The sequence below is a fragment of the Saccopteryx bilineata genome, chromosome 2 (assembly GCF_036850765.1).
Source record: "Saccopteryx bilineata isolate mSacBil1 chromosome 2, mSacBil1_pri_phased_curated, whole genome shotgun sequence".
Classification (NCBI taxonomy): Eukaryota; Metazoa; Chordata; class Mammalia; order Chiroptera; family Emballonuridae; genus Saccopteryx; species Saccopteryx bilineata.
Window position 1 is genome coordinate 257,346,083 of NC_089491.1, and position 23,638 is coordinate 257,369,720.

General features: G+C 44.9%; 2 protein-coding genes and 1 long non-coding RNA gene across 13 annotated transcripts in view; 1 reads left to right on the plus strand and 2 right to left on the minus strand.

Annotated features, from left to right (window-relative positions):
* HORMAD2 (HORMA domain containing 2) overlaps nucleotides 1–241 on the minus strand; it is a 95,240-nt gene extending 94,999 nt beyond the window's left edge. For all 4 annotated transcript variants that reach the window (XM_066255035.1, XM_066255033.1, XM_066255032.1 and 1 more), the window contains exon 1: nucleotides 44–241. The gene's annotated coding sequence lies outside the window, so the exon portion shown is untranslated. The remainder of the gene's footprint in view (nucleotides 1–43) is intronic.
* A 146-nt stretch (nucleotides 242–387) lies between these two features.
* The window catches only part of LOC136325580 (uncharacterized), a 306,971-nt gene continuing 283,720 nt past the window's right edge, over nucleotides 388–23,638 (plus strand). Inside the window, exons 1-4 of one of the 2 annotated variants that reach the window (XR_010729279.1) lie at nucleotides 388–726; nucleotides 7,160–7,325; nucleotides 13,812–13,889; nucleotides 19,429–20,115. This is a non-coding gene — a long non-coding RNA (uncharacterized lncRNA). Of the gene's footprint in view, nucleotides 727–7,159; nucleotides 7,326–13,811; nucleotides 13,890–19,428; nucleotides 21,388–23,638 lie in introns of those variants that run through there. The other variant, XR_010729278.1, reaches the window with a different exon arrangement.
* MTMR3 (myotubularin related protein 3) overlaps nucleotides 22,946–23,638 on the minus strand; it is a 138,099-nt gene continuing 137,406 nt past the window's right edge. For all 7 annotated transcript variants that reach the window (XM_066260182.1, XM_066260181.1, XM_066260180.1 and 4 more), the window contains one exon: nucleotides 22,946–23,550. In XM_066260182.1, coding sequence (XP_066116279.1) covers nucleotides 23,379–23,550 — 172 coding nt within the window. In that variant the 3' untranslated portion in view covers nucleotides 22,946–23,378. The remainder of the gene's footprint in view (nucleotides 23,551–23,638) is intronic.

The window sequence follows — 23,638 nt, forward strand, 5'->3', positions numbered from 1 at the left end:
GCGTGAAATTTTTCATCGTCAAACGTTGACGGGTAAATGTTACCTAGAAGCTGCCCCTCGTCTTTCTCCTCAGCCTCGGACTTCCTGAAGCTTGTCACAGTATTTCGGGCCTCAGCGATCTACTTTCAAATCAAATTTAAAGTCTCAAGTAAAAAAGAAAAGTTAACATAAGACTAGAGAATTAACAATTCTCAAGAGCCCTCTTTCTCCGCAGACACCGCGTCCGCTCAGCCACTCGACCTCTCCCTCAGAGCCGGATGCAACGGCCTTTTCGGCTCAAATCCGCCTCTCGGGCTCATGAATAATCAACGAGGTCTTCCTGGGCGGGGCGAAACGCTTCATGAATAATCACTACCTCTCACGGCTTGCTCAGGAGTCCATCCTCCCTCCGCTTTATGAATATGCAAAGAGGGGCGAGCGGCGGCTAATAGGCCCCTGGCGGGCCCAGCCCCCTCAAGACCCGGCCTGTGCGCCCGGCCGGACCCCTGTTCCCAATCCGCTTACCCTTCTGCTGCCAACCGCGCGTCTGTGCTGCTGTATTTCCCGCCTTTCCGAGGGCTCGTCCCGCGCTCCTGGGCCTGAGGGGCCCGCGCCGAACTCGCGACGCCGCGGAGAACCGGGGGCGTGGTGCTATTCCAGAATCCGACGGTGCCTTCGGCTTGGGCAACCAGTACGTCGAGGGACAGCCTGCCGCGGGGCTTTCTGAAGAGGCGCCTCTCCATCGAGGTGAGGCGGTGTTGGGGAGGCCCTCGCAGGACGCGTGGGGTCTGGGTTAGTGGCCGAGGGCTGTTGGGGTTAATGCAGGCCGAGCCCGGGGCCGTGGGGCCCAGAGAAACCTGAGACACGCGCAGGACGGCGTGGGGGAGGGGAAACTAGAGCCTGGCGTCGCCGGGGTCCGCGGAAGGAGAAGCTAGAGGTCTAGATCAGAGATACTTAGGTCCTTGAGGGCATCTCCACCACTTCCCTATGCGTGGACCCAATATTGCATTGTTTTAAACAGTGATTAGTAATTACGCAAGTAAAACATGTTCTCCCGCCACTGCCCCTGATCCCGGTCGCGTCCGCAGCGGTAAACCGCGTGAGCAGTTGGGTGTGACTCTCCCGAGGTTCTTTTTCATGTGTTCAGGCACATTATTAGTACCTACCCTGTGGAGCCTTTCTAAGGTTCGTGGAGTCCCTTGAACCCCTGCCAGAGGATTTCCTAAAAGAGTGGATGAAGCAGTGGGCCACGTGAAATCTGTTTTTAACTTTGTTTTTGCAAGTAAAGGGGGAAAAAAAAAAAAGATTCAAGTGTGGTAAAAACATGAGTTTATAACATAATGTCTGAACCCAAGATGTGGGCTGTAATATTCCCTTAAAGTGCAGGGTTTCTCAAAGTCATCAATAGTACGCTTCCAAACCCTTCCAACCCCTTTCCAAATCATGACAATCCAGAATGTCTCCAGACATTGTTAAAGGTCCCCGATGGGGTGGGGGGCAAAATCGCCCACAGTTAAGAACTACTTTAATCCTGTACTTTCCAGAATTAGCTGCTCTTTAAGCTACAGCCATGCAGATCGTCTCTGCTCCAGCCCTTTCCAACTTCAGCATTTACCTGCATCCCTCTGGCTGAACCACATCTGCCTGCATACAGTCTTAGCTCAACTACCACCATCTCCAAAGAGCCTTCCTCCTCTGCTCTCTGCTAACGGTAGTCCACCCAACACCCAACACCTCTTCCCCCCAATTACAGTTATTCTCTCTCATTGTTACCATTTCCTTTATAGAATTTATCACAGTCTGGATTTCATTTTTTATTCATTTGTTAGCCTCTTTTTCTCTCTTTAGCTCCTAGAATGTAAGTAAGCTTCATTAGATACCTGTCTGTCAGGGTCACCACAGGATCCCCAGTGCCCAGCACAGTGCCTGGTACACAGTTATCATTCAATTGACATTGTTGGACTGAAATAATAAATTACACTTTCTTCCCCCTAAGAGCTAGGAAGTTTCTCCTACCCCTTTCTATCCTAATTCCGTGCTTTCCTTGTAACCTTGATTTAGAACTTGAATGGATGAATGAGCACCTTTTTTAAGAGCTGAGGGTAAAGCCTTCACTTTTACTGACTTATCAACTTGATGACACTGTCCTTTATTATGTTCATTGAAGGTTTTCACATAGGTGAATGAACCAATCTGCAACTTAAGGAATAGTATTACACAATTAAAATTGATAGTGCTACAGAGGGCTTTAGAAATCATCAAAAGTCTAGTCTCTTACTTGACAGATTAGAATTTAAGTAATTTGTTCAAGGTCCCTAAATTTATTAAGAGACCAAGTCACAAGTACAACCTAGGGTCTCATACCCCTCATTTCAAGGCTCTCTTATTTCTAGCCAGTCTAGTTTCTGATTACTTTTCTGTGAACCTGACCTATAACTTGAACACAAAAATCTCAAGCCAAAGACTTGCCTCCTGTCACCTGAAAGCTTTTGAGCTTGTACTCTTCATCTTTTGATTAAATCTAGACCTAGGGATAATGACCTAATGAACTCAAAGTTGCTATATGATACTCAGACAGTTTCCTCTACTTTTCAGTGATAAGAATTTGGAAATTGACTCTGTCAAAGCAAAGTATCTTGTCTTTTTGGAAAGAAAAAATGTACATCATGGTAGAAATTGCCCATTGTTTAATAATATCCAAATAACCAGTTGTTTAAGTTTTGTCAAACCCTGTAAAATGTGAAACAGATGAAGATACTTTGAGATGATTTTCATTGTCTAAACTTGACCTTTCTCTCTTTAGACATATTTCATTTTATTCTGTGTACCTGAAACAGTTGTCTCTCCTCATTAATCAGTCTCTAGTTAGAGCCTTGTTTTTTGAGAACTAAAGATCATTTTTCCTTCTCAGTTAAAAGAAATTCAGATTTCTTCTTCTCTCTTCTTGACCATTTAAAAATATGTTTTTATTTATTGAATTTACAGAGAGAGAAGGGAGGAGAGAAACACTGATTTGTTGTTCCACTTATTTATGCATTCATTGATTAATTCTTGTATATTCCCTGACTGAAGATTGAACCTGCAACTGTGCCATATTGGATTACGCTCTAACCAACTGAGCTACCTGGCCAATTCTTGATCATTTTATGGAGGCAATACTTGGTTAGTAGAGTTTTGTGGAGTCATGCTGTTAGCTTGCAGAATCTTGGGGTTTCTTCCGAGGTACCTGACAGCACATTGTGTCACAGGAAGTAGAGATACCATTTGTCTGATGTATCTCCATCAGGTTCAGTGTTTTGGAAATCTTCTCCAAAATATGGTTTACTTGAGGGTTATCAAAATAGACATATTGCATATAAAATGTATTCCCAGGAAGACATCTCTATGCATCTCCCTCTTCAGTGATACCAAATACAGAGAAAAGAGATTGGGGTGGAAGGGGCAGCTAAGTAGAAAATGTGGTTTCTTTATTCTATTTGCATTCAACTTTTATTAGAATTCATAAATTCATCATAACTTCCAGTCATCATAAATCTGACACCACCATATTTATTCATTTTTCAAGTATTTATTTTGCACCAACCAATATAAAGCACTCTGCTTGGCATTGTAAGGACCAGAGAGATAATGACTTGGTCCCGGAGCTGTTGAAGTTTACAGTTTAATAAGAGTGGGAAACATTGTAAACATATTACTCACATAGAAAGTAGTTTGCAAATATTAATGGAGTTATAAATTTTATGATAGAGTGTAGAGAAGGAAGCTATGCATTCTGAATAGGGAATAAAGACAGCTTCACAAAAGATTTTGCATTTTAGACTGACCAGGCGGTGGTGCAGTGGATAGAGCGTCGGACTGGGATGCGGAGGACCCAGGTTCGAGACCCCGAGGTCGCCAGCTTGAGCGCGAGCTCAGCTTGGACTCAAGGTTGCTGGCTCAAGCAAGGAGTTGCTCGGTCTGCTGAAGGCCTGCGGTCAAGGCACATATGAGAAAGCAATCAATGAACAAGTAAAGTGTCACAATGTACAATGAAAAACTAATGATTGATGCTTCTCATCTCTCTGTCCCTGTCTATTCCTCCCTGTCTCTGTAAAAAAAAAAAAAGCTTTTGCATTTTAGGAGGACAGGGCATGCATATAAGTTCCTTTGCTCGTTCTTTGGCAGTGGTTTCTACATCAAACTAATAAAAGCAGATATTTGCCCACCACTTTAGAACTAGGAAATTAAAGGTGTAAAAGCCTTTCTTTCCACTCCTGGAAGCAACATGCTTCCGAAAGCTAAATGTTGTCTTTGCAATCTCAAGTGCCTCAGTCATGGTTAAGAGGAGAGCTGAAAAGAGTACCCTTTCATCTTTGTCTTCTTTCTCACTAAGGTTAGGTCAAATGTGACTCTCTCATGCCAGCTGTATTATTTCAGGCCTTCTCATTTCTGTATTAGGTTGTTGTTATTTTATCCTGGTCTCCATTGGGACATGCAGTAGTCATGTGATTTGGGGGGAGGGCAGTCAGTGGTGTTTATAAATGTGTTTATGAATGTGACTCTGGAGACCTAAAATTTTAAGTATCATTGAGAAGAGGCAAAATGATTTAGATAACTGAAGTTTTGAATCAAGCCTCTGTGTATAAACTGCTATACTACCTAACTTACTTAGGATGTTTTTTAAAGAGAAAGGCAGAGATAAAGGATTGCCAACTTGGCTTTAACTCCTGAACTTGATTCATTTTTTGACAGCCAAAAAAGAAGCCAATCAACATGAAATAAGCCCTGACTATAAGGTCTGAAGGTGAGCTCCTACTGCTTTTGCCTATTCACTGTCAACCTACAAAAGATAATTCCATGTATAGGTAGTGATTTATCATGGCCCTCATGCCCACTCAGGAGTTGTATATCAATTTCTGTATCCTTTGAATGGATCTTTTCTGACTAGCAGAAGAATCTTAATGTGGGTTGTGTGTTTCTGGGGAAAGCCTATGGTTTAATGAATTGGAATAGGAAATAACGGGATATAAATAACAGGCTGCTGCTCGCATGAGTGCCCTAAGAAATGATGTCAAAGATGTCACTGAATTCTCAAACATTATAGCAATGTTCTTTTTGACCACTTGGCTCTGTTTTTTGCCAGCTGTGGAATTTTGGTGATAAGTAAAATGATGTTATTTTTCTTAATGTTTATTATTGAATAGAAATGGTTTCAAATGAAATAGATTTTAAATTGAGTTTTCATGATTGCTTCTTGGTACATCTGCACAGAAATCTGAGATGAGATGCTGTTCAAAATCCACCAACCTACTGGCAGCCCATATTTTGAGGCCCTTTATAGACATTTTGAGGCTTGGAAAATCACAATTACCAAAAAAGTAGTTTAGAATTCCTATGAGACCATAGGATAGCCTCAGCCGCAAGATCCTGTACTTCTGGCTTTTGAGCCCATGCTTTATTTAAATCAGCAACTCTCAAACTTTTTGGTCTTGGGGTGCCTTTATATTCAGAAAAATGAATGAGCCATGAATGTGGACATAGAGAGCACCTAGAATATCCAAGAAATCTTGATACATTTTATTTATTTATTTATTTATTTATTTATTTTGAGAGAAGCAGGAAGGAAGAGAGATAGAAAGCATCAACTCATAGTTGTGGCACTTTAGTTGTTCACTGATTGCGTCATATATGTGCCTTGACTGGGATGGAAGGCTGCAACCGAACCAGTGACCTCTTGCTCAAGCCAGTGACTATAGGATCATGTCGATGATCCTACATTTAAGCCGGTGAGCCTGCACTCAAGCTGATGAGCCTGCATTCAAGCCAGATGAGCCCATGCTCAAACCAGTGACAGCAGGGTATTGAACCTGGGTCCTAAGCATTCCAGGTGAACACTTTATCCACTCCACCACCACAGGTCAGGCAACTCAAACAGATATTGAGTGGCTTACTTATACCTTCTTTTGCCCCACTAAAATAGTTTTTTAGTGCATGGATAATTCTGCAAATATTTATTAAGTCCTCATGTTGACCTATCTCTGTAGAGCATGTGAGGATGAAAAACCCCCAGTTTCAAGGGGTTTATAGTCAAAGTAGTTCTGTTTTATTGGGAAAAGTAGAAGAAAATTCCAACTAAAGGTCAGGCATAATGGAGAGGGACTTCTGGAAGTGGAACATTTGAACTAGACCTTGAAAGATTGGTAAGGTTTTTGACAAACATGGATGAGAAGACAAAGCCAACCATTTTCATATTGCAGCTTAAGTGCTCTGCCTGAAGCACAGTCTGATTATTCTGTTTCTCTATCTAAAGCCCTTCAGTGACGAGAAAAAGCAACACCTATTTTGTTTTGTAAGATAATGGTACCTGGCATACAATAAATGAGGAAACTGAGGCCCTATAGAGGCCATGTTATTCCCTAAACCAGCTACTTAATGGCAGAACCAGACCAGAACTCAGTGCCTCTAAGGCAGTAGTCCCCAACCTTTTTTGGGCCACGGACTGATTTAATGTCAGAAAATATTTTCATGGACGGCCTTTAGGGTGGGACGGATAAATGTATCATGTGACCAAGACAAGCGTCAAGAGTGAGTCTTAGACGGATGTAACAGAGGGAATCTGGTCACTTTTTAAAAATAAAATATCGGCCTGACCTGTGGTGGCGCAGTGGATAAAGCGTCGACCTGGAAATGCTGAGGTCGCCGGTTCGAAACCCTGGGCTTGCCTGGTCAAGGCACATATGGGAGTTGATGCTTCCAGCTCCTCCTCCCTTCTCTCTCTCTGTCTCTCTCCTCTCTAAAAATGAATAAATAAAATTAAAAAAAAAAATAAAATAAAATATCGTTCAGACTTAAATATTAATAAAACGGAAATAATGTAAGTTATTTATTCTTTCTCTGTGGACCGGTACCAAATGGCCACGGACCGGTACTGGTCCGTGGCCCAAAGTTTGGGGACCACTGCTCTGAGGAATACTTCTCTCTTTAGGCACCTCAATAACCATGCTTAGGTACTGTACTTATTGTCTTTGATATTACTACTGTAAGTGAATAATAACACTGGAGGACTTTCCACTTAGCGATCATAGTGTTTCATCCATTGCTCATCAGGATGCAAAGGGCTATGATAATAGGAACTAGAGCATTTCCACATCTTTTTTTAGCAAGAAATTCAAACTTTTATTTTTGGTTCATTTTTAAACAGGTGTTTACCAAAGTGAGCAAGGATTTGGAGCTGTTTGGAGCCCAAGTGGCAGATGAGACCAACTTGGGGGTACAAGTGTGAGTTATACCCAGAAGGCTGCTGCAGCAGGATGCCCAGACAGCACACAAGACAACTTTCACACCTGCAGAGCTGAGGGGCATCTTGGGTAAGAGGTCCCTAATTGCGCAGTGATTAGGCTTGTGAGAGAATATACTTACTTGAGGTGAGGCCTGGTGGTAGTTTTGGCTTCAGAAACCAGGTTAAGGTTATTCAGTTGCTTTTCCCTCCACCTCCTGAGGGACACTAGGTTGTATTTAAGCAGAACTACATCTCAACATGTAACTGAGTGCCAGAGCAATTGCACTTCTACTCTAAGCTATAAAGAAACAATTACCTAGGAAGAAACATAAAACTGTATTTCATAGAAACAAAGGAAGAGTGCTTTTTGCTTTATCTCCCTCTAATTCAGCGGTTCTCAACCTGTGGGTCGCGACCCCAGTGGGGGTCGAACGACCAAAACACAGGGGTCACCTAAAGCCATCGGAAAATACATATTTATTATACAATACATTTTTAAATAAAATATGTATTTCCGATGGCTTTAGACCCCTGTGTTTTGGTCGTTCAACCCCCGCTGGAGTCGGAACCCACAGGTTGAGAACCGCTGCTCTAATTTAAAGCAGTGGGTCTTCCCAGTTAGGAGTGAGATTCATTCCCAGATGAGATAGGCTGCTACTGCCTTGCATCATTACGTTGCGAACATATGAACATATATATGGGACTGGCAGCATAATTTGCAGGACCCAGTACAAAATGAAAATGTGGGGACCTTAGAATTTCAAGACTAACAAAAGAGCATTAAACCAAGGGCAGGGCTCTTTTGAGCATGGGGCCTTGTGTGAATGCAGAGGGTGCTCACACACAAAATGGTCTGAGTATTAGGAGTAGGAGGACTCTACCCCAAGGAGCTCAGGTACATAAGGAGCTCCTCTGCTAGAACAGCCTCTGCAGAGAAGGGAGGGCCAGGAAAGACTTGGAGAAAGCACAGAGTGCCACTTCTGAGGGAGTGGATGGTGTGGCCAAGCACAGCGTTCTCTTGGTCCTCTCAGTCCTGATCTGCTTTGGTTGTGATTAAGGTGTGAAGAGGGGGTAGTTTCTAGGCATGGAATTACAGCGGTACCTTGAGATACGAACAGACCAACATACAAATTTTTTAAGATACGAGCTGCAACTTGGTCCATATTTTTGTTCAAGATCCAAGCAAAATTCCGAGATACGAGTCATGATTCGGGAAGCTGCCGCTAGTTGGCACGTTGGTGCACGGGTCCAGTATCAGCAGTTTGATATATGAAGTGGCTGACTTATGAACTTGGTTACAGAACGAATTAAATTCGTATCTCAAGGTACCACTGTATCCCTGTTTTGTTTTCATTTTATCAACCTTTTTTTAAAAAAACTTAAATAGAATGTATCAAATCAAAGTTTCCCAGGTATGGAGTCCCTGTAATGTTGCCCCTCCTGTGAGTGGGTAGAAGACCATATTGACATAAACCACAGGTCAGGCTGGTTTTGAACTTTTTTTTTTTTTTTTTTGTATCTTTCTGAAGCTGGAAATGGGGAGAGACAGTCAGACAGACTCCCGCATGCGCCCGACCGGGATCCACCCGGCACGCCCACCAGGGGTGACGCTCTGCCCACCAGGGGGCGATGCTCTGCCCCTCCGGGGCGTTGCTCTACCCCGACCAGAGCCACTCTAGCGCCTGGGGCAGAGGCCAAGAAGCCATCCCCAGCGCCTGGGCCATCTTTGCTCCAATGGAGCCTTGGCTGCAGGAGGGGAAGAGAGAGACAGAGAGGAAGGAGGGGGGGGTGGAGAAGCAAATGGGCGCTTCTCCTATGTGCCCTGGCCGGGAATCGAACCCGGGTCCCCCGCACGCCAGGCCAACGCTCTACCGCTGAGCCAGCCGGCCAGGGCCCGGTTTTGAACTTTTAAAGAATGCAATCATATTAATATACTTTTCTTTTTCCATTCAATATTTTGTGAGATTCATCCATGTGATTGTATGTATAACTAGTTTATTCTTCCATCACTGTTATATTATTCTCTGAGTGAATTTTTCATAAATTATTTACTCTTTGTCCTGTTGATGGATATTTTTGCTGTTTTTGGCTTATGTGTTTTCCATACTTTAGTGTGAGACTATCCTGGATGGCCTGCAGAGGCACAGGGATTTGGGGAGAAAGGGAAGGGTGGGGAAGCAGAAGCAGGTCTGGGCATGGGGAACTGGTAGGTGGAAGGGGGTCTCAGGTCAGGCAGGGATGCTAACATGCAGAGCAGGACTAGAGTAACAATGAAGAAAAGGGCACAGGAAGGAGCCTTGAAGTTTGCGCCTACTCTTCCCCTCTAGGGCAAGTATTCTGCCTGCCCAAAGTCAGGTTTAACAGGTTTGGGCCTGACTTATTCACCTTTCAGACCTGCTGCCTAACAACTCTTCTGTGTTCCCCAAAGGAGTGCAGGGCCAGCTCTTCATGCCTAGAGAGAAGGCCAGGCAAAGCAGCTTATAGCAAAATACTGCCTTAGGGGGACAGAGGAAATAGCACAAACTGGCCAAGGAGTCACTTCTGGTGCCAGGATGGGCATACATCTAAAGATTTGTTTAGAAAGTTCAGGGATCACCCACTGTACATGTAGACATAGCCAGAATGGATGTAAGCCCTGAAGGGAAGGGACCAGCACTGCTGCTGACTACTCTCTCAGCTCTTACCCACGTTGGAAGCAAGGCTACCCCATGGAGCCCATCTCTTGGAGACTCCCAGCAAACCAAGGCAGACCTCCCACCCTCGCCAGAAAACATACAGGTAAGAGAAGGAGTGCCACTGCCTTGGAGCAGGGCAAGCTGCATGGAAAACAAGCAGGATTTCTGCCTCCTCCAACTTGGGACTGCACTGGGAACCAGGTAAGTTGTGGGGAGTGAGGGTAGAGTCAAGTGTGAGCTTTGGCAGGATGCCATGCGTCATACTGCAGGGCATCTGGACTTCATATAAAATATGATCTGTTTCCTCCTTGGATCCTCAGCAGCTTACTGGGTTGACTGGACAAACATTCTCACAGATGAGAAATTAAAGCAGAGTGGAGAGGTCAAGGCTATATCCTAAATAAGCAATCAAGAGGTTAGAACTCAAGTCCCACAGATATACACACACCCAGGTACTGGCCCAGGCAGACACCAGTCTCTAGCTTCTTCAGGCTGAAAGTTGTCTCAACCTGATAGTCAGTGTCTGCTGCCATTTGATCTGAAATGGAGATCTGTCCTTCTGCTAGATGTGGAAGCCTTATGGTTGAGGGAAGGAGCTCCTCCTAAAAACTTGATAAATTTAAGTGGGTAACTAATACCCTCTTGCAATTTGAACTGCTTTGTGCATAATTTAATACAGTCCTGGATTTGGGAAATAAACAGTCCTTCACAAATCCATTGTAATAGCACTAGTACTTTAAAATGAAGGGTTCCTTTGGAATTGCTCCAGAACCCTCTCTACCCCGATTTAGGCCTTTTCTCCTACACGTCGCTTCTTTTTTTAAAATTTTTTTTAATTTTTTTTATTTATTCATTTTTAGAGAGGAGAGAGACAGAGAGGGAGAGAGAGGAGAGAAAAACAGAGAGAGGGAAGGGGGGAGGAGCTGGAAGCATCAACTCCCATATGTGCCTTGACCAGGCAAGCCCAGGGTTTCGAACCGGCGACCTCAGCATTTCCAAGTCGACACTTGATCCACTGCGCCGCCACAGGTCAGGCCAACACGTCGCTTCTTACTGCTCTTCCTACTTCTTCCCTTGCCTCATAGCATCCATTCCCAGCTGGTCTGACTGGGAGACTGGGTGGTGGGTGTGCAGTGGTTAGGGTGTGGTCTCTGGAGGCAGATTGCCTGGACTCCAACATGGCTCTGCTTATTTGTTGTGTGACTCGGGCGAGGGGCTTAACAGCAGTGCTGGCTCAATCATCTTGTTTTCAAATGAGGATATAACAACATTGACCTCACCAGATTGAAAAGAGAAATGTATTAATTCACAGGAAGTATTTAAACAATGTCTGGCCCATAATATATCTTAATTATTACCATCTTGTTCAATTCTCTGTTCCAAAACTTCGAATAGCTATAGATGAGACCAGTGTTTGGCCTGAAGTAGACTTTCTTTGCTTGACTTTTAACAAATATAGCCTGCCTTCTCTCATTCACTACCCCATGCATGCTGGCTCAGTTCCCCAAACCTCCCCTGCTGCCTTGGGCCATGCTGACCCAGTGTCACCAGTGGAAGTCACCACCATCCCTCAAGGGCTGGCTCTCTGCTCAGTCATGGTGATGGGCTTTCTTTTTTCCTCTGAACCATATGTAACTAGTCAGTATTCAAGTTGTTATAGCCACTAGGTTGTTGAGGAAAGCTAAAGACATCAGAAATGAAAAATATTCTGCAAACAACCACTTAGGACATTACTCTCCAGTTAAACATATTCTCCCTGCTTAACACCATCCACATCCATCATAGCTCATCTCTCCCCTCTTACTGAGATGTTGTAAACTTTTGACATTGAAAAATTTCTTAAAGTTGTGGAAGTATTGTTGGAAAACTGATGCTCAAATGAGTAGTAGTCCTGGCATGTAGGATCTGAGATCCATTAACAAATGAAGAGCACAGCTGCATATAACCAATTTAGCTACATCACAGGGGATGATTTGATTATCAAAGGCCTAAAAGATTTTAGAGAGGTCCTCAGGAAAAGTGAGGAAGCCCTTGACTAACTTTTGCAAAAATGACCCAGATTGATTGCACTGTGGAAATCAAATATGAAATGATGTCCTAATGTGCAATTATATAATTGTGGGAGGGAGGTATATGTAAAATATTGTTCTAAAATAGCCTATAGTTGCAATTACATTTTGTTAACAGACACTTGTTTTAGTAAGAGTTTCATTTTGTAAGATCAAGTTCCTAGCAAACCTTTCTCACTATCTACAATGTGAAACTATGGTCTCCATTTTAAGTGCACTGACTTCAAGGGGCTTTTTCAAGTCCTGGTTGTTTTTGGATAATAATTTTTTTTTTTTTAATCTGCCCAGTCTTCCCTAACAGATGGCAAGCACACTTTTAAGGTCAAACAATGCCAAAGATAGACAAATTCCATGCCATCTCATAGAACAGTGGGGGGCAGGGATGCACCTGAGTTACCAATGAAGCCTGTGCAGAGCCACGGCCCTCAGTTCCTTGTTATGTGAATGAGGTACCCAGTGTATCCAGAGCTGTTAGAAGCAAAGATCTCATGGTTGAAGCCACAGTTAGGGTCCCCAGCAATGAGGGATAACTGAGTGATCTTGGACAACCAGGCTCTTGTCCTTAGTCCACATCTGAGGTTTCAGATGTTGACAGTGATCTCCAAAAGTCTAGAGTACTCTGGAGGGCAGGGCTACATGGAGGACCTGAGAGTGGCAAGTGTGACCTGGGATGCCCGGGTCAGGAAAGGTAGAAGCCCCTGCTGCCACCCTTCAGCCCTCACCTGGGACAGCACACAGCAGTAGTCTGCAGTGGCTTTAGATGCTTTGGCTCATTCCTGCTTGGTATAGTTTCAGAACTTCCTGATTGAGCTTCAGAAACAGACTGAAGGAGATGTCCCCAGTCCTGAGGAAGGCAGGGGTGGGTTTTGGGTGGAATTCCGCTACAATCTGGAAAGAAGTTAACTTCCTACTTGGGGGTGGGTGAGAGGAGGGCACATTGGCAATAATGTTCACCTTCACTCAAAGGACTACTTGGGAAAGAATCATAATACCCTAGTGCTTTATATTCTGCACAGAGTACAAAAAGGAAGGCTGAACCCTTTTTTCAACTGACAAGACTGGGCTAGCAGAGCCCTCAGGTCCATGAGAAATAGTCCCTGAGTTAATGCCTTGAAGCTGCATGGAGGTGGAACAGAAGGGGTGTGTACGTGAGGCATGGCCTTGCAGACTGGGGACAGTGATACTTTGCAATTTCCTAAGCCCCTGGAGAAGAAGGCCTTTGCTACATCCCCGGCAGTCATATGGAAATATGGGTGTTCCTTTTTTCTGATTTTTTTTTTTCATTTTACTATTTTCTTTGGAAATGTGTTTTTTAAAAAATCTTCATTTAAATACCTTGAAGCACCTGTGTAAGGAGGGCAGAGAACGGAGCCTCAAGACCACCTAGGGCACTTAGGGAGCAGGGAAAGGACTGTCAAGCAAAGCCCCCAAAGGCCAATTGCATAAGTTTATTAGCAAGGTTGCCAGTATTGTGTGGAGTGCTCAGGGAGTGCTTTGCGGCAGGAGGTAGGAGTGTACAGATAGTCCTTGGGTACGTCTGAGAACAGTGTCAGGGGGCAGTAGGAGTCTCTGAGGCAATAGCTGATTTATCAAGTTAAATGAAAAAACAAATATAGATTCATACCACCCCTGAGGTGTTAGGGGATGCAGATCATGTCCCAGTAGCTAATGGCACTTCAAAAGTGAAAGCCACTCCAGTGCAGTGTGACAGCAGGTAACAGAACCTCCTGGGTGACTTTAAAGAACTTCCAGTCCTAGGAATTGATCTTCCAAATAGCAAAATACAGTGGAGATATCACTTACCAATAACTCACATCTGTTTTAACTTAGATGACAAAGCCTTAGATATGTTTAGCCACCTTGGACTGCTTTGGCATTGGAGACAGCAGGAGGAAGGACCATCTGAATGTAAGTCTTCCTTCCTTTCCTAACCTTGGGCTCTGGGATCCTCATAGGAGCACTCTTGCTAAATAGAGCACACAACTTGGGTCTAGGCCTCTGCCTCAGACATCTTTGCTGCACAGATAAGGCCCAGATGGCTCAGCTTGCCCACTCCTCAAACTGGTGAACTCGTTTACAACATCCCATGATCCAGTCTTTAGTCAGGAACCTAAAACTCATCAGTTGTTCAGCCAAGTGAGGCTACATATGTCTCCACAAGACTCAGAATTCTTAGATGCCACCTCAACCCCAAGTGGTTTCTTTCTCTCAGCCCCCTTCCCACTGCTTTTAAACAGTCTTAAAACACCAGTGTACCAGCAAACCTGCATCTATTTAAATAATTCTTTTAAATTCTGTAATAAATACAGCCAGTTTGTTCAGTGGTGGAGCGTTGGCGCAGCGTGTGGATGTCCCAGGTTTGATTCCCAGTCAGAACACACAGAAGTGACCATGTTTCTCCACCGCTCTCCCTCCCCTCCCCCCTCTCTCTTCTCCTCCCCCAGCCATGGCTCAATTGGTTTGAGGTCATTGGCCCCAGGTACTGAGGATGGCTCTGTAGAGCCTCTGCCTCAGGTACTAAAAGTAGCTCAGTTGCAAGCATGGCCCCAGATGGGATTGCCACGTGGATCCCAGTCAGGGGCGCATGCGGGAGTCTGGGAGTCTATCTACCCTCCTCTCACTTTAAAAAAAAAGAAAAAATAAAATAAATAAATACATATATAAACTTTAAAGTCGTCAACTAGTGATATTTGCAATTTATTGTAAAACTCAAAATCAGAATTGTTCAAGGTCAAAATTTTACCATTGTAAGGTGGAAGAGGCCAGGGCAGGGCCAGTTGTCTTTTAATTTTAATATGTGGTGGAATGGAAGCACTGGCTCTGATGGTTCAGAATGTCTGCCAGCAGCCAGAGAGACAGAAATGCTATCTCATCTCATGGACAGTGGGAAGGGGAGCTTTGCTAAGCACCCACCTCCAACTCCCTCTTCCATGGCACATGCTGTGCTCTAGATAAGAAAAGGCGCAGTTCCTCACCTGCCCACAGGGAACTTAGCTGGTGTGGCAGGGCTAAGATTCTAACCCAGGTTTGTGGGCTCAGAACCCAGGTTCTTTCTACTAAACTAATGGTTTTGAAACTAGCTTTTGTGGCAGTACTTCATGGTTCTCTGTAAACAACTGCTTGAAATATTTTAGATATTAAAAATCATCTTTAATATGTACACTCAGGTACAGTACATGAAAATTCACTTAGGATGCCTGATACCTCATAGTAAGGCCTCCATTGCTGTGTTTGTGTGAGCTTTTCAGGGTCGTTGATCTAGAGGGCTCTAGCTCAGTGTCGTGATCACCCAGCTCAGCTGCAACTCCATGCTAGTGGCTCTCAACATAAAATAATTTTAGTGATCATGATCATTGGACAGTTCTTACCTGATATATGGAGGATAAGGACCTATAGGAGCTGGATATTCTTCTATTACTCTATTTTTTCAAGCATCTATTTCAGTCTTGTCAATAACAACCAGAGATTGCAGGCAAGTTGTGACTATTACCATTTGCAACCACTACTCTGTACACAATCAGGATTTTTACCTCCATATCATACAAACAAGACAAATTCAGAAATAAAACGAATGCTGAAACAGTTCAAAACTAACCCTTTTGCACTAGTAAAAATGCACTAGTTGTCTGACCTGTGGTGGCACAGTGGATAAAGCGTCAACCTGGAAACGCTGAGGTTGCCGGTTCAAAACCCTGGGCTTGCCTGGTCAAGGCACATATGGGAGTTGATGCTTCTTGCTCCTCCCCCCTTCTTTCTCTCTCTCTCTCTCTCTCCTCTCTATAATGAATAAATAAAATCTTAAAAAAAAAATGCACTAGTTTTTGACTGGGTCAAAAATTGACCCCACTGATGTAAGACAATGTTATGACTTTAGACAATTCATGCTAATAAACATGTATTTTTTTTTACACATTTGAAAAGTTAAAAGGAAAAACAAAACACGATTAAAATATCAAAACCTTTGATTTTCATTAGGAGGGTTCTTAGCTTAAGCCTTTTGGTAGCAACTACTAAGCTCTTCTCCAAAATTTCTGGCTTGGCTAACTCAGAGAGAATCAGGTTGGAATATATATAGCTATATAAGGCTGTCTTCTAGAAACCCAAGAGGAAGAGGGTTCAGGAGAGAGTTTTTTAATTCAAATTTTGCTATTAATTTATTGGTAAATCTGGATGAGTCTTTGCACTCTAAACCTTTTATTTCATCAACAAAAACCAGAAGGTTGGATTAAGTCAGTGATTTTCAGACTTACTTTGAGCACCAAAACCTTTCTTCAAACCAGATGTTACCTGGAAGCCCAATACTGAATGGGCCTGGGGCTCCCTCCCCATGAACACCTGACAGAACAGCATGAAAGCCCTGAAACTAGCTAATCTAAGGTCTCTTTCACCTCTATTCCATACCCCTGCTGCCCCTTCCCGGCCCTCCCTATCTCCTGGACAGAGCTCTGATTTACTCCTCACAGCACTGACTAGAGAACCTGAATCGAGCTAGGGGCTGAACTGTGGGTGAAAATGACACATTTATTTAGTTTAGTCACAGGCTACAGCAGAACCAATGTTGTTAAAATAGACAAACACTAATGTCAACAGCAACACAGTGTGTTTCTTAAACAGCATCTGAACCTCATTGGTTATCTTTCTGTGTTTTGATTTTGTTTTTTTAAGAGAGAGGCAGGGAGAGAGACAGGAACAGCGAACTGTTCCTGTATGTGTCCTGACTGGGGATCCAACCAGCAATCCCTCCATTTTGGGGTGACGCTCTAACCAACTGAGCTGTGTGGCCAGGGCTTCGTTTTTTTCTTATTTTTTTAAAAATCTTTTTATTTTTTTAAATTGATTTTTGTAGAGAAAGAGAGAGAGGAAGGGAGAAAGGGGGGGAAGGGAAGTTTTCATCTGTTGTTCCACTTAGTTGTGCTTTCACTGGTTGCTTCCCATGTGTGCTCTGGCTGGGGATTGAACCCACAAACCCACAAGCTTGTCATTTCGGGACAACGCTCTAACTGAGCAACCAGCCAGGGCCTGTATTTTTTAAAATCTTATAAACCACTTGATAAGCATTTAAAGGCCAATTTTAAATGCCAATATAAAACAAATGTCACTGGAAATACAATTGAAATGTAATTGCAAGGAGCACTGTAAGAACTAAGTTAACTAAGAACCGAGATATGAATGAAAAGACAAAGTGGTAAATAAAATACAACAGCAGCATTTAAAACTTTGTAATTCCCATTTCCCTCATCCCTTTGTCCTAGCCTAGAAGAGGCCTGTTGGACTGGGGTTGGCAGCTGGTATGTGCATGGATCGTGCACAGATGAATTCGACACATGGGAGAGGAACAAAGTGTCAGTGTGGTTATGTGCCCAGGACAGCAGAACTAGTGTTTAACAGTCAGAGGCTTAGAAGGGTTGCCTCCTACTCCTGCTAGAAAGCTTCTCACACATTCTAGTCCTGCCCTAAATAAATCTTGTCAGTAACTTCAACCTAGAACAGAAGTTCTTAGAAAATGTAACTAAACAGCTAGGACTCCTGCTGTTATCCAAACTTCAAATGGAGTTAGTCATTTTGCCCCACATCCCAAGGCACACTTTTAACCTTATTATCTCTGTCCTCAGTTAATGCAAGCATTAAGTGGTATAGCTAGGGACGGGTCACTTGAACCAGCTAAATGAAATCCTGCAAAAGCACCTTTAAATCAGCTCTCATTCTTAAAAGATCAGTAGAGGTAAGGGCTAGAGTTAACAACCTGAATAGGAACGGGGTCTCCTAGCCTCAATGTGCAGCAGCCAAGTATATCAGCTATCTCAAGGACAATAAACTGTAATCATTTTTTTTTTTTTACAGAGACAGAATAGTCAGAGGGAGGGATAGATAGGGACAGACAGACAGGAATGGAGACAGATGAGAAGTATCAATTATCAGTTTTTTGTTGCGACACCTTAGTTGTTCATTGATTGCTTTCTCATGTGCCTTGACCGTGGGCCTTCAGCAGACCGAGTAACCCCTTGCCCTAGGCAGCAACTCACCACTAGCCTTGGGTCCATGCTGGTGAGCTTTGCTCAGACCAGATGAGCCCGTGCTCAAGCTGGCAACCTTCAGGTCTCGAACCTGGGTCCTCTGCATCCTAGTCCGACGCTCTATCCACTGCACCACTGCCTGGTCAGGCAATAGACTGTAATCTTATTCTAGGGTATACCCTCAATTCCCATTTGATTTTTTTTTTCCATTGTATTATTATTGATTTATTTGAGAGACAGAGGAAGGGGGAGAGACAGAGAAAGGGAAGCATGCATTTGTTGTTCCACTTAGTTGTACACTCCTTGGCTTCTTCCTATTTGTGCCCTGACTGGGGATTAAACCTGCAACCATGGCATCTTGGGACGATGCTCCAACTGACTGCTAACCAGCCAGGGCTCCATTTGATATTATTTAAAAGCTGGAAATTGTTCAACAGCTTCTGGCATCACTTTGTTCATTATCCTTTTATATCTGACACAGTAACTTTTTTTTGTATTTTTCTGAAGCTAGAAACTGGGACAGTCAGACAGACTCCCGCATACGCCCGACCGGGATCCACCCGGCACGCCCACCAGGGAGCGACGCTCTGCGCTCTGCCCCTCTGGGTGGTCGCTCTGTTGCGACCAGAGCCACTCTAGCGCCTGGGGCAGAGGCCAAGGAGCCATCCCCAGCACCATCTTTGCTCCAATGGAGCCTCGGCTGCGGGAGGGGAAGAGAAACAGACAGAGGGGGAAGGGTGGAGAAGCAGATGGGTGCTTCTCCTGTGTGCCCTGGCCGGGAATCGAACCCAGGACTTCTGCACACCAGGCCGACGCTCTACCACTGAGCCAACTGGCCAGGGCCTGTCACAGTAACTTTTTAATTCTTAGAATATTCTCTACTAACATAGAAATGAACAGGGAGCAATATTAACAAAATTACTGAAGAAGAATTTTCTAGACATCCTCACTAGAAAAGCCCAGTGGATTAAGGCGACCCTGTTATTATTTGGGCTGGGATTAAGGAGGCCAGAGCAGAGAAAAAAGGTAATAGGCCCTGGCTGGTGGCCTCAGTGGTCGAGTATCAGGTCGGCATGTGGATGTCCTGGGTTCGATTCCCTGTCAGGGCACACAAGAGAAGCGACCATCTGCTTCTTCACCCTCCCCTCTTGCTTCTCTCTCTTCCCCTCCTGCAGCCAAGGCTCATTGGAGCAAATTGGCCCCAGATGCTTCAGGAGCTTAAAAAGAGCTCAGTTGCTCGAGCAACTGAGCATCACCCCTAGTGGACTTGCCGGGTGGATCCTGGTTGGGGCACATGTGGGATTGTCTCTGCCTCCCCTCCTCTCACTGAATTAAAAAAAACAAAACAAAACCCAGAAAAGGGAAATATTGAGAGAGAGCCAGGGTAGGAAAGTTCGGAGCAGCTCAGTCACTGTTACTACCTATTGTTTCAGACCAAATTCTTCCACATGACCTGAAGAAAGCTGGCCCTGGCCTTGTCCTGGAAAACTGCATTTCTCCATGTACAGCCATCTTCACAGAGAAAAGGAAGCATGCATTTGTTGTTCCACTTAGTTGTACACTCCTTGGCCTCTTCCTATTTGTGCCCTGACTGGGGATTAAACCTGCAACCATGGCATCTTGGGACGACGCTCCAACTGACTGCTAACCAGCCAGGGCTCCATTTGATATTATTAATAGAAATAATATCAAATAATTTCTTGCCTTCACCCCACACTGTGCAGGTCTCTACAGCTCTCTATCAGTAGCCTTGCTAAGACCTGCTAGTGTTCTGAGGGCTAAACCATTAGACCTTATAAAAAACAGGAGCTTTGTGTAGACACACGTTGGCTATGACACACAGTCAGGTTTTTCACAAATTGCTTTGAACACAGACGGCTCCCTGCTGAACTGAAGGCAACTGAGATAGCACCTTCTCCTCCCAAAGGACAGGCTAATTCTCAAACACCAGCTGGAAGGCACTTGCAGCTTGCACACTAGAACCAGCTGAGCTGTTTTTGTTTTGTTTTGTTTTTCTGAAGCTGGAAACGGGGAGAGACAGTCAGTCAGACTCCCACATGCGCCCCACCGGGATCCGCCCGGCACGCCCACCAGGGGGCAACGCTCTGCCCCTCCGGGGCGTCGCTCTGCCGAGACTAGAGCCACTCTAGTGCCTGGGGCAGAGGCCAAGGAGCCATCCCCAGCGCCCGGGCCATCTTTGCTCCAATGGAGCCTTGGCTGCGGGAGGGGAAGAGAGAGACAGAGAGGAAGGAGGGGGGCGTGGAGAAGCAAATGGGCGCTTCTCCTATGTGCCCTGGCCGGGAATCGAACCCGGGTCCTCCGCACACCAGGCCGACGCTCTACCGCTGAGCCAACCGGCCAGGGCATCTGCTGAGCTGTTTTTAAATGTGTGTGTGCTCTAGGCACAGAGTACATCCACCCAGAAAGTGACCCTGGATAGCCCAACCAGAGTTAAGGTTTTCAGAGGGGCGCTGAGCAGGTCACTCTTCAAAGCCCAGCCAATTCACCTCAGAAATACTGGGCTGGGGGCCCCAGAGCTGAGTACTTACTACTCAACAGCAACCCTCCCTAGGGAGGAATTACACAATGTACCTCCCTCAAGGGATAACCAATAGTGACACATGAAAAGAAAATCCACCTCTATGAAGAGCAGAAACTAGCCAAGATGTGATAGGAAGCTATGGCCTTGCTCAGCTGGTTGCAGATTTAAGGAAAAGAGGTTCCTTCCTCCCTCTATGGAGGAAGAGACCCCTAGTTAGGCATATAATCCAATCACATCCAATTTCGTTTCTGCCCTGAGGTCTCTGCCCAGCCATAATTTCATCCAAGAACATACAGGAGCACTTTCTAGCTACCCACTCTCCCTGCTACATCTTTCACTCCACTGCATGCAGGACTCTGTGCTGAACCACTGCTACAGATGCAGCTAATGTTCCTTGGGTAGGTGCGGTTAAGGGGCGAGAGCACTGGCTGCCCTGAAATCAGAGCAGCAATAGCAGCAAAAAAAAGGGGGGGGCGGAGCATGGAGGCCAGAGGTAGTTTTAATTACTACTGATGCTAAGTTCTTCAGATAAGGAAGAACCACTTGATTATTAAGATGCCTGACTGCTTTGCCTTTTTAGCTTTAGACGTGTTAGGGGCAAAACCACCAAAGAAATGTGTTTCAGGTGCTTCAGGTGCTTGGGCATTGTGGTATGGTTTCTTGCCAAGGTCCAGAAGTCAAAAGAATTATAGTTTTCCTTTGCCAAAGTCTAGTTTTCCAGCAGCCACTCAAACTGCTTCTGTATAAGAGGGAAAAGGGATCAAGAGGGGATAAACCACAGGGAGAACAATTAGAACGTGTTAGCAAATGCTACCATGCGGAACACTAAACTTTATTCACTTTATTTATATATTTAACAGTTCTAAAGTATTTACTTCTTGCTTTGACAAAAAATGAAAAATATAGGAGCACTGACTCCTCTTTAGGAAAAAAGGGTTATATATACAGCTACGAAGAGTTATGGTTCCTCCTTTACATACAAAGGAAAAATATTAATAAAAAAGTGCTTCATTGATCAAAAAAGGGCTAAGAGCTGCAAGCATTTATTCACACTGTACATCAGACCCAAGAAACCCGTATCATAACCTCTTGGCACCTGTCACTATGAACTGCACAATCTTCAATTAGACTGACTTCTCCCTACCTGCACGGATAGACCACACAGAGTGTGGAGAAGAACTACACCCTGTTTCACTAAATTCAAACTCCCAGCAACCTGCTGCCACTGGAAGTCGGAGACGTGCTCAGATGCTCTTGGCTCTGCCTGGACTGGCTGCTCCAGGGAAGGCTTTGGGGCCACTTCTTAAACACACCCAGGCACACACAGGAGCCACCTTCCTGAGACAGAACTTGCCCTTGGCCAGGGGACTGTTTCCAAAGGGTCAGAAGAGTTCCCTGATCTCACCCCCACCACTCCCCACAATCTGCCCTGTTACCAGTTAGCAGCTTTTAATAGAACCAAGCACGGCCCTTTCCCCAAAAGGGAGGGCAGGCACAAAACATGGATGCCAAGATTACAAAGCACAAACCTAAACTCTCCACCCATTCCCCATATCCACCTCCACCACAAATATTGATTTAAGGCTCTTTTGGACCACATCAAAGCTTACTGTGGGAAAATGCCCTGAATTGCTTATGGGCCGTGTTATTTCTCTAAAGACTGCAGAGTCACCAAGGAGGCCCTTACTGCTGGCCAGCAGCACAGGAGCAGGGCAGGGGGACTGCTGCCCCAGGAAGGAGAGTAGGAGGAGGGCTGATTGTATGGGACATAACCCCTTTTCCAGAGGCTTGCTCTCTAAAAGGCTGATTCTACCCCTTAAGGGGGAGGTCCATGATTTGTTGGTTTGGGAATGGGGAATTTTTGGAACCCTGAGTGGATTTCCCTGTGCTGGCCATGGAAGAGATTGGGTGACCAGGCCCCAGAAGGGGCTTCCAGATGACAAGGCTCAGGGCAGGCCTTGGCCATAGCAACAGGACACTGCACTCTGGCCAGTCTGCACTTTTATGCTTGAGGGTGGGAAACACTACACAGCCTGGCTAAGGGAGACAGACCCATGACAGTGAAGGAAGTTCTAGACCAGTAGTTTTCAACTGCACTGGTGGCTGAAAACACTACCCTAGACAATCTGCATCAAGTTAAAAACAGAGTCCCATGGGAGAATATGCTGGCCACCCATACCTAGTCCCACCCCTTTTACTGCCTCAGAAGAGCTTAACACATTTCTTCTCCCAAAGGGATTACTAGAATCCATTTACTATGTGCCCCTCCCTCCAAATACCAATCTCATTCCATCTGTGAGGTGGAACTGGTCTGGCCCCTTACAGGAGGGAGAGGGCCCCAGGGGTAGTGTTCTTAGGGGAGATATTTCTAGCCTCCTCAGCAGCAAAGGTTTTTCCAACCAGCTGTGACATGGCGGTGGTATGAGGAATGGTCACAAAGTTAGGACTGGCTTTCTTCCCTGTTCACTATCTCAGGCCTTCACTCCTCCTTCTGACCAGCCTCCTCATCCTGAGGAACCAGGCCAATCCTCAGCATCGCCTAATAATGGGCGGCTCTGTTACAGGGGGCCTGGTAACCTCTAGTATTTCATTTAAAAAAAAAATCCCCCCCAAGACAGCCAGGGAACTTTTTTTTCTTTTTGGGAGGTAGAGAAAGGGTGAAAGGGAAAAGAAAAAAAACAGGAAAGAAAAATCAATCTACAATCCAGTGGTACACCCCAAATTTCTGTCACTCTGCACAGGTGGTTCCATGCCCCCATTCCAAAGTGCATGGGCCTCTCGGTCTGCCGGGCCTGTCAGAGAACAGCAGCTTGGCCTCTGCCTGCCCCAGGTCACTGAGATTCAGTTTGAAGTGGCAGCAATGGGCTTATCCAGTTCAAGGTCAATGCTGGAGCTTGTGGGATGTAGGCTGCTATAGCAAGACTTGCACACTCGACTGGGTTCAAAGAGCTGCTGGCTGGGAACCGGAACCTTCTGGTTACAACAACTGGAGCAGAATACATTTCCACAATTCCTTGAGAGGAGAAGAAACAAAACAATGTTAGTTTCAGTAGCAGATATGGGTGAGGAAACCAGCCTCAGAAGACAGAACTTTGTTTTAT